Source organism: Cynara cardunculus, assembly GCF_001531365.2.
Source record: "Cynara cardunculus var. scolymus isolate 2C chromosome LG 1, CcrdV1, whole genome shotgun sequence".
NCBI lineage: Eukaryota > Viridiplantae > Streptophyta > Magnoliopsida > Asterales > Asteraceae > Cynara > Cynara cardunculus.
The window spans coordinates 18388593-18399798 of record NC_037528.1 but is presented as its reverse complement, the minus strand read 5'-3'; the positions used below and the strand labels follow the sequence as shown (position 1 = coordinate 18399798).

Here is an 11206-nt window from a genome sequence, read left to right as displayed (position 1 = left end):
TTCCAACAAAATAAATAATTATTATCTTTATAAAAAATTATATTATTAAACCAAATATAAATTACTTCGTTATTGTACATAAATTAAATTATAAAAAAATTGGATTAAAAAATTACATAAAAAAATGAGGAATTTCAAATAGTTAATTTGATATTAATATCGATATATTTTTGTCAATTTTTTATGATATCGTCAAAATATAGTTTATTCAAAAATAAAAACATCATCGCTTTCTCAAAATCACATAAAGCCATATTATAACATCGACTGAGATAAAGAATAAAATGAAATATTAAAAACACGATGTATCTCGCTGCATTGCGCGAGTACGCTTCTAGTAAAAACTAATGTAGATGAAGTTAAAAAGGCAAAAAATTATTAAGTAATTATAATTAATAGATAGATGTTTAATTCGTAAATAGATAGTTATTTAAATAAAATAACATTTTAAAAAATGATTTTCATGGATGGGAATGGGATTATGGGAACTTTCGATCGGTTACAATTTTGTCTTCCCGCTTCCGGCCCAAACCCCAAGCAATGGGCCATCCTAGAAAGCCCACAGAGTTTGTTGTGTGATTATATATACAAAGGAAGGTTAATTTAAAGATTGTTTGACAGTTGTTGAATGGTTTTGTATAAAATTATTAACTGATCAGAATGATTAAAAGACTCTCATGATATAGTGCAAAATGAAATATAATTGTTTGTAATGAAATTAGGGCTCTTAATAGTTAAGGGAGACCCAATATATAAAATCATTCAGATGGTTTTAGAACCTAAGAGGCAGACTTTTTTTTGTCAAACAAATTTCACTTCTTAACGATTCAGAAATTACCTTTTAATAGAATTATTAAAAAGTAAAAAACATATTGTTATGCATAGGGTACAAAATGATTATTACACACTATTAAAATACAAATTAATATTACTTTAGTACACATTCTACAATACATAATATTTATCACTACCTGAAAATCTTTTTATATGTATTTATCCTAACAAAATAGCTTATCATTATTTTTATAAAAAAACTATTTTACTCCTAACAAAATAGCTTATCATTATTTTTATAAAAAAACTATCATTAAAAAGTAAAATACATTACATATTTATTTTTTAAATCTAAAACATTACAATTATAATCAAAATTTGAAGTACACAAATGATAAAAAAAAGATTTTTTTAAATATTTAATTTAATACCAATATCAATATCAATATAAAATATTCGAGTAATTTACCGATTTTTCAAATTTATATAACATATTCAACAACTTGTAATTTCTATTATCGGTTTACAATAAAATATTTGCATCGCACAGATACACGAATAATGTGTGTGTATGTGTATGTATGTGTATGTATGTATGCATGTATGTATGTGTTGAAACACATGCATGCTTGATGTTCACAATCTCTCTATTTGTGCCTCTTTAATAATTTATGGTTGAACCCCCCCCCCCTCTCGAAAGACGATTTCTAGACGCTTAAATTAATATGAACCCACAATGAAAGCCACTAAAAAAATGGAAAAACACGATTTTTGGCACTGTGCAGGTGTTCTATCGACCACATGTGTGACCCAATATTATGGCGCTAATCATTCGCATGGAAAAGGTGGCATGAATCACAGACTTGGGCTAGGATGTGTGACTAGTCGTGCAAGAGGTCCTTGGGCGTTGTTCTAGTACTTCAGGTTACTTCCAAAGTCGTGTGGAAGGTCGTCGAACCTTTTGTTTTGTGCTTTTCCGGCCGTTTCTCACCCCAATCAACCATTGGACTCGGATTAGGATTATAATTGCATCATTTGAGGCCTATGAAAACATAAAAATGGGGATTTGAGCTTATTAACATATATTAAAACATAAAAATTCGACATTATCAACATAAAGCCAATAAATTGAGATATTCATATAAATGATCGATGAGGATACATTATTTATCGATGAGGGAAGGTGAGGATGATCCTATTCTTATATGCAAAAGAAAAAGGAAAAACAAATAAATAATTGAAAAAAAGTTAAATTATAGCAGCCCTTTTTAGGAGGTTATTGGAAACTTCCTACTAAAAGTTAAATTGTTAATTTTTCAAACAATAAATTTTCTTATTTTTTTATTAATTTTTTTTTCAGTATTTCATCCATTAAAAAAACCTTTCCATTTGTACTTATTGCATATCGGAAAGAGGTTGGGTAAATGCATTATCAATTTCGGTCCATATTGGCGGCCTCCAAAATTTCCACGAATTATGAATGTTTATCCAATAGATCGTGATATTATATTGCTTCTCAAACTAATATCCATGATAATGACCTTATATTTTATTGATTTGGAGCATCTTTAACGACTCTTAGTCAAGCTGCTAGTCGAGTTCCAAAAAGCACCTAGCTGTCGAGCTAGTTTTGACTCCTTCGGACAAAAACATCCTTTTCGTTTGGGGAGGGTAGTCCAAGTAGTGGGCACCTCGTAGGACCTCTTTACTTTTTATATAGCCATGTGCAATAATGAAGATGGACTAGGGATCACGATAATTCTAAAACTAAGGAACTTAGTGAGAGGTGGGTAGAGATGCTTATAACCTCATAAGCGTCTCATGTGGGTACCTATCTTAGACCCTAATGAATCGACTATGAAGGTGGCTCTTAGCTACATCAGCGCTCAAATTCCTTCATCCTTATTGCCTTGGCTTCAATGATCAACGTATCGTTAAAGGCAGAAGAAAAACATCATATTTTAATGATTTAGAAATGAATATCAGAAAAATGATTGACAAATTTTATAAAATAGAGGAAATAATGACTTTGTTCTCTATATTGCTCCAACAAAAACTTTATAAGAACTTCTTCAACTGGTTTTCTAAAATTTCTCTAAAATAAAGAATCGAAATTTAAAATCTCGAAAAATTTACATTCATTTCTGATAGATTTTTTATTTTGGAGACTAAAACACTAATTATATTATTAAATAATTTGTATATATAAGAAAATATTATTTATCTCTCATAAATTTAAATCAAATATTCCTACTGGTGTGAATATAATAAAAAAATGTTTCTCTCTCATTGTAATCATTTACAGGAAGTTCTTAAAATTTGGAGAAATTTACAGTCTCTCTCATGTTTTCTCTTGGAGAAAAAATATGCCCAATTCTCCGTTTTCTCAATTTTGGAGAATCTGTTGGAGATACTCTAATGTTCTCTAAAATACAGAAAACATAAAGAATTTACAAGTTTAGAGAATTCTCTAAAATTTAATGTATTAAGAGAGAAATGATTATTTTATTTAATTCCACCGATAAAATTGAATTACTATTTTTTTTTAAATGTATTAGAATGATAAAATTAGAAAATATTATAATAATATAGGTTATGCTAAGTGTTTTAAAATAAAAAATCTATTAGAGTTGAATGTAATCTTTTTAGATATTTTAACTTTAAGTTTTATATTTTAAAGAAATAATAGAAAACCTGTTACCCAACATAAAAATAAAAATGTTTTCAACTCTAACCCACCATTAAAATACTAAAAAAATAGAGGGCCAAAACCTTAACCTCTATATTTTGAGGTCAAAAGAGTTGGTAACTATATATAATCAAATATTAATATTTTATTTAACTTTTATAATTATATATATATATATATACTAATAGTTTAAAATATTAAATAAATATTTTGTATTAAGTTTATAATTTAGTTATTTTGTGTTTTTACATTGTAAACTATATTTAAATAATTAATTTTATATTAAAAATAAAAAATAGTAAAAACTAAATTATGAATAACTTTATTATGATTTCGGTGGAGGAAACTTAAACATACAACAGCATTAGTGGTTTGAGACCCAACACCACGTACAATTGCATAGGAGAGCTGTAGTTCGGCATGAAGTCAAGCACAAAGATGACTTACACAAAGTGGCATATGAAGTGGAATGAGATATTGATCAACTCTAACGTCACGTATGGGAAAAACAGGAATTAGGAGAGATGATAGGCGACTTCCAAGATGAACGAAAGTTGCATACGATATATCCATATCCGATAAAATTAACTTCTAGGTCTAATTTAGTTAGATTGCACGATTTGCTATGAAAAAAACTACCCATCTGAACAATTTGTAAACACTTTTAGTGTTTCAAGTTTATCAATCGTTTGTGTCAATTTCTCTACTTCGTAAAAATCGTTGATTCATAAAATACAATTGTCATTCTCTTCCTGTAAATATACTCTATAATTCCAATAACGGAACCACGAAAGATTAGGCCTTGGGACTAAATCCCTATATAGTTTCAACCTTTTCATCATCGCTTCAATAGTTTTTTCTTCGCAATTTATTTATATTTATCACAAAGAAATCATTATTTAACCACTAAGACTTCAATTCATTTGGTATTTCTTTATTGGCTACTAAAGTCTAAAATCAACTTTTGCTCGTCACAATTTGAAGCTTTTTCTTCGCAATTTATTTATATTTATCACAAAGAAATCATTATTTAGCCACTAAGACTTCAATTCATTTGGTATTTCTTTATTGGCAACTGAAGTCTAAAATCAACTTTTGCTCGTCACAATGATATGATTGCTTGGTCATTACTTGATATTCATTAATAGCAGTCATACCGACTTTTAAATATTTAAATAATAATTTACTTGTTTATTAGTTATTAACTAATATTTAAGAAAGAAACTACTTGCACACATATACATTATTAATGCAATCTCTAACTAATATTTTCCTTCTCATATACATCAGATCGAAACTCACTTTTTACATTCTCAATGTATGAATTGACATGATTTTGACATTAAATGAAGTGCAAATAACAATCTTCTCATTTAATTAGCTACAACAACCATAACTTTAGAGTTTTCCCCTTTCTAATTAGATTTCATTGAGAAATTCTTTCATTTCCTATACCTAATTAGTCACACAACTACTCTCTCCCGACTCATCGTCAGTCACCATTGGCTTGGTGTTGCCCTCTCTTGGTCTCTCCCATGGAGACGACTCATCGATATCGCCGCTAACCCACTATTGCTCTCTATTGGTCTCCCGCTCATCACTTTGAACTTCGTTTGGGCATTGATCATATTTTTGCTTGTTTTATATATTCAAATTTATAGTTTATAATATTTGTATAGAACTAATACCAACTGGAAAAACTCGGTAATGATGTAAAGTTGGTTGGTACATGATAATAAGATTTTCATACCAATTTTAAGTTTGTTAGCACACGGTATAAAGGAAATTAAAAAGACATATCATCGGACCATGTTCAACCTTACTCAATTTTGTCACTCACAAACCATCGCGAGCTTAAGGAAGATGTTAGCTTTTTGTAATTTCCCTATAATTAAAGGGGTTTATATATACATGTGTATATAGTTAGATTTGCTTATATTGCTATCTTCTTTATTCATGTAATAAGGCCCTTCACATTTTGCAATACAAAGAAAACGATTTTTTCATATATCTCTTTCAATTTTAAATGTAACACTCTTAACGAATGGAAGTTCTGCCAAAAATATAAAGAGGAAAAGTCTCCAAGTAGTTTATTTCCATGAACATGAGTTTAAAGTATACGAAACATCATCCCAAGAGCAAGTTCTTACACATGTTTCATAGTGCACACACATTCGTTTCCAAACCGGGACTATCTATGATTATATAAGCATGAACATACACTTCAAATCTTCTGCATACGACTCTAGATCCATCTTGGCACAGAGCATAGCCCGGTAACAAATTACCGACCTGTTAAATCCGTGATTGTCGCATCATTGTTGCTCATGGACAAGGTAGTAGATGTGGAGTTATCAGTTTGTGTCCTTATGTTGGTTAAATTGACGTTTTGTCTACTTGGCGGGTTTTGTACTCTTGACCTATCACTTAGAAGCATCACCACTTCAGACATTGTTGGTCTGACAGAAACAGGCGACTGAGTGCACATTAGTGCGATCTCTATGACTTTCTTTATGTCGTCTTCTCTATACTTACTTGGGTCTAATGTCTCATCAACCAACTTCAAGTGCATGCGAGTCTCATACAGATTCCAAGCCTGGTAACAAAAATTCAAMGKGTTTAGTGAAWGRTKYKCCTTGATTATAAGTCARWTAAAGTTAAGTTCTAAACGTTGYTGAGTTAATTACATGCTCAAGGAGGTATTGTTCTCCATCCGATTCAGTTGGGACGTCTGTGCATCTTTTCCCGCTAACAATCTCAAGGACCACTATGCCGAAACTGTAGGTGTCAACTTTCTCAGACAACTGTCCGTGGATTGCATATTCTGGTGCCGTATATCCCCTACAAGTAATTGGAGAATTTGTTATTCTCATCTTCTTTAGACTACTAAAGAGGCATATCCACATGTTGATAACATATATATGACTTACAAAGTTCCTGCGAATCTAGTGCTAATATGGGTCTGATCCTCTGGTAGAAGCCTTGCCAATCCAAAATCTGCAATTTTCGGCTGAAAATCATTGTCTAGCAAAATGTTGCTTGGTTTTATGTCTCTATGGATGATGGTTACATGGTACTGTTCGTGCAGATATGCCAGACCCCTGGCCGTGCCAAAGATAATATCAGACCGTTGTTTCCAGTCAAGGGTCCCCCGTTTTTCACCTAAATCACAAAGTAGTGAAGACATTAATGCATCAAAAAGTAGTACGAATCTATGATAAAATATAGTTAATCTTTAGTAGAAAATAGACGGCCATATGATATTTTCTAATCATTGGTAATTGCCAATATCTTTCTAGGTTAGTATTTGACCCCAACTATACCATATAAGTATTTTTCAAGGCTTCCATTTGCCATGTACTCTAGGACTAAAAGCAGTTCTGGTCCTTTGCTGCAACATCCAAGAAGGCGGATAAGATTTCGATGATGGACATTACTAATAACCCGTACTTCACTTTCAAAATCTTCCTTTCCTCTCTTGGAACCTATGGCTAGTTTCTTCACTGCAACAATGTTTCCGTCCTTTACTATTCCCTACTCAACATACAACACAAGAAGGTGAGTTGATCAGAAATGAAATCCAGCAAATCCTAGGTAAGGTGAATCGAAGATGGAAGTACCTTGTACACATCTCCAAACCCTCCTTCTCCAAGTTTATTTTCTTCCTTGAAATCCTTTGTCGCTTTTTTGAGTTCATTGTAGCTATAAGCCATTGGGCCTTGTAGTTCAGTTGCCCCGTATAAGCTACCTGATAAGTTGGCAGTTGAATGGGTTTAAATCTTGCCAGTGATCAAGTTTAATCGGCTAACAGTCAATAATATTGCATACCTCCTGGTGCTGTTCTCTTTCTGGACCGACGATACCACAAAAGAATAGCTATAATTAGCAAGATGATCAGAGCAAGTACACCACCAACCACACCTCCAATAATTGCTCCCTTATTGCTTGAACCTCCTGTGGAAATATCATAAGCAAGCATGATCTTGGTGCACTTGATCATACATATGTCTTTATTTCAGAAAGGAGAGATTAATTATTTCAAGTTTAGTACTTTTCAAGTATAAATGGTAATAGCTTTCATAATTTAACATATCAGAAAGAATATTAATTTTGAAAAACTTGTAATACATTCAAGGTATGCTTACTTTTATAAGATGTGGAAATGTCAGCAATTAGAATTTATAATATTTAATGGATTAAGTCGCAAGGAAAAAGCATCTCAGAAAGATTAATGATGTCTGAATAATAAACTACTAAGTTAGCATAAGACTGTCCAAAATCTCACCATCTCGTAGAAACGGTGTGATGTCAATAGTTTTATTGTTGGCGAAAAATGCTGAGGCAGAATACCTCATGAAACACCCAGAATCAATAGCCCTTCCATCAGTAACATCTGTTGCACAACTCTTGATGTTGTTGTATGCAACTTGTAAGCAATCTTTGCATCCATCGCGTGTAACCCTCTCGATACACTGTGCTATAGCATAAACATTACTGGTATTCGTACCAACTACTGGTGCTGTGGCCGCAGCATAGAAACCACTTATTTTAGGGGTGGCAATAGAAAGATTGGACAATAATCCATCCACAGCTGTTTCGAAAACACTTTGTCGTGATGAAGTACGATTACCACATAAGCCAACATTTCCTGGCCTTGTTGTTTCCTCGTAGAAAGAGCTACTTTCGTACCTTCAAAAATAGCATAACTATTAATGCCATAGTTACATTGGTTGTCTGATATGACAGTGGTTAGATTCCTACAGAAATTTAATGGTGATAGACTAGTAAAATATTGAAATATAGGGACTGAATTGTTGAAAAATGAAAACCGTGATATTGAAATGCCAATTTTGCATATGAATAATTGTATATGGTTTCCCCATACCAATTACCATCCCCACCAATCATATTGTATCCCCTCAAGTCTTATCAATAGACAACGCACCAGACACACATACACATGTATGTCATCTATGCAACACACGTTACTATAAAATTAGATTTATATATATGATGTCAAAATTTTCAAAATGTGGAAATAGAATGTTTTATAGGATGCAAGTTATATAGGCCAAATGATAAAATATCATATTTAAAAACGTTACATTAAGTTTTAGACTTTTAACAAGTTTTTTAAAATAAAACGTCTTATCAACTATTTTATAGGACATTATTTGAAGGAAAAAAAATGTCTTCTAAAACAAGTCTCCTATAAAAAGATATATCTATAGGACTTTTTCCAAAAATATCTTATAAAATAAGTAATATGACACTTTATTTATCCTTAAAAACCTGTTAAAACGTCCAAAAGCATCCTATAAACTTATTATAAAACTTTTAGATAGGACGAATTATTGTTCGATTTTATAAACTTAAGTCCTATAGGACACTTAAACATTGTTGGTGTCATAAAACTCCGATTTTGTTATAGTGATGTAACTTCCAAACCATATCATAATCTAATTACTTTCTAGCTTTCAAACCATATCATAATTTAATTTTGTTTATGTGACACTGGAAGTATAATAATTGTGATATGACCCACAAGATAGAAAGTGAAATTCAAGAGGAATAAATGTATATAGAGCTAATATAAATAGCATCGGGTGGTTGGTTGAAAGTCATGGAATTAAAGAAAAAAAATAGAGGAATTAAAAATGTTTCACCTAATATTCTCATTTCTCAGCGTTGTCGTTACCACTTTTAGTATCAACAATGCTCGTCGGCATTTTTAATCATCCCTATTTCTCCGAGTAAAAAGTAATTTTAAATATGATTAATTACGATATGTTGTTAATTTACACGCTCAAGTAGATCGAACTAAACCTTCCTCTCTCACGACTTTCGTCCCGCACATGTCAAAATCAAAAATTCTATTTGCAGTCCATTGTATAGAGTTGATTCAAACAAAGGAACACCCTTAAAACTGGGGTTTTGCTAAATGAATCTCCATCTAGACAAATTGTACATTCGAAATGTAAAAAGAGATTAATTAATCAGTTAATTAATTTGGAGTTTCATCATCATCAATTTGTAGGAATAAAATTAGTAAATATTTTAGACTAGAAATAAAATCTATAATTCTACTTGCATCAGAAGTCTTTAATTACTTGCAATAAAGAGTTGTATGGTACAACCACACTATGCATTAAAGATTTCCAGATTGGCTGCTCCTGAGATAGCATCCATGTCTAGAAGAGGAAAAAAGGTGCTCACCTGAGATAGCAACCGTCAAGCACTGTTCGGGCACCGTTGGCAGGAGCGCAGGAACGTATTGACCTATCGGCAAAATCAAAACAAGCCACACAGTCGCGAGTTGACATGTACTTCCTGCACTGCAAAAGTACATAAACAGGCTCTGAATTCCTCGTCTGTTCTGCAGTCACAAAGTAGGTATTATTGTTGGATAGTTGTCGTCGGACGTTTCCAAAAGTCTCGTTAAGATTGCGGAAAAAATTCGGGGAGTTGGTGACGTTGATTTGGCTGCAACTTTGGATTAGTATGTTTGTTTGTGGTTGTGATCTCACCGGATTTATGAGAAATAACAAGAACAGAAAGGGAACAACCACCATCTGCCACCTATAGCACCACCACCTAGTCATGGTTCCCCCCTTTGATTCTTGCTATATGGCCGGTGGATTACAGACTTGATCGAAGAATGTCTCTGGTGATGACTTTGGTGGGAGGCAATTATATAGAGGGAAAGTTGACCAAGCAATGATGTTCTTTTATATAATAATAAGAAGAAGAAGAAGAAAAAGAAGAATATAATAATAATAATAGGCCATGATCTAACATTATGGTGATGTTAACAATTTAAACAAATACTGATCATATAAATGAGCTCATATATATGAAAATGTTCGCTACTAAAAAAACATTTTCTAACGACCAAATATGTCGGAAATGCAATTTTCGGCGAATTTCCGACGGACTGCTGGCCAGAAAAAATCCTGCTGCTAAATGCAATTTCCGGTAGATTTTCTGAGCGGACTTATATTTTCCGGCAGATCTAAGGCCGTCAGAAATCCATTGGAATCTTTTTTGATGTTTTCTAATTTTTTCGAAATAATTATCGGCTTTAGAAAACATGATCAGTTTTTTACCGACAGATTTCCGCCAAAGAAATCCGTCGGTGATACCCAAGTTTTTGTTTTTTATTAAATAACATTTTATTGCATTTCAATAATTTACAGGTGCAAGCTATATTACAAGTTAAGGCCGAGTCATGATATATTAACATAATAAAGACCAAACTTGGTATATTTTTCTTACACTAATCTTTCATTTTTATTTATATTCTCAATCCGTTAAAAGTTCACAAGTTTTCATTTCAATTCTATTGTAATTACGCGTTTTAGAAAATGAAATAGTTATTATGTACTTTTTAGATTTTTTATAAAAAAAATAATTCAGTTTGGGTTGGATAAAGAGATTGATTTTTTAAAAGAGGTTGAGTTGGGTTGGTTCACTAATAAACTTAATAATAGTAGTCTTACACATCTACCCAATTAAATATAGTTCTAAGTTTTTTAAAGGTGGTTGAAAGCAATAGGAAATTGATCAAATAGTATATTCATCAAAAAGCCAAACCTCCGTAAGTGTCTAATCCGCAACTTGTGCAAGAGTGTTTTAATAAGAAAAAAAAGTTATTTTCCATACTCCAAAGTTGACGTGGCCTTGTAAACATGCACCAAGAATCTCTCTCTCTCTCTCTCTCTCTCTCTCTCTCTCTCTCTCTCT

The 11206-nt window shown here is 31.9% G+C and overlaps 1 protein-coding gene across 1 annotated transcript; it reads right to left on the bottom strand.

Annotated features, from left to right (window-relative positions):
- Positions 1-5528: 5528 nt before the first annotated feature.
- LOC112520778 (putative receptor-like protein kinase At4g00960) lies at positions 5529-10125 on the bottom strand. Its single transcript, XM_025129338.1, has 8 exons — positions 9680-10125; positions 7749-8152; positions 7292-7417; positions 7084-7211; positions 6787-6997; positions 6394-6625; positions 6151-6304; positions 5529-6059 (listed from the first exon to the last, which is right to left on the bottom strand). The coding sequence occupies exons 1-8, from the start codon at positions 10063-10065 to the stop codon at positions 5748-5750; spliced, it is 1953 nt and encodes a 650-aa protein (XP_024985106.1). The 5' UTR covers positions 10066-10125; the 3' UTR covers positions 5529-5747.
- Between the last annotated feature and the right edge of the window lie 1081 nt (positions 10126-11206).

Bases quoted from the DNA above. Each gene is read 5' to 3' on its own strand.
- LOC112520778 (XM_025129338.1), bottom strand. From the start codon at position 10,065: ATGACTAGGTGGTGGTGCTATAGGTGGCAGATGGTGGTTGTTCCCTTT. The intron at 8,153-9,679 runs GTGAGCACCTTT...CTATTTTTGAAG, and splicing joins CTTGACGGTTGCTATCTCAG to GTACGAAAGTAGCTCTTTCT. The intron at 6,060-6,150 runs GTAATTAACTCA...TTTTGTTACCAG, and splicing joins AACAATACCTCCTTGAGCAT to GCTTGGAATCTGTATGAGAC.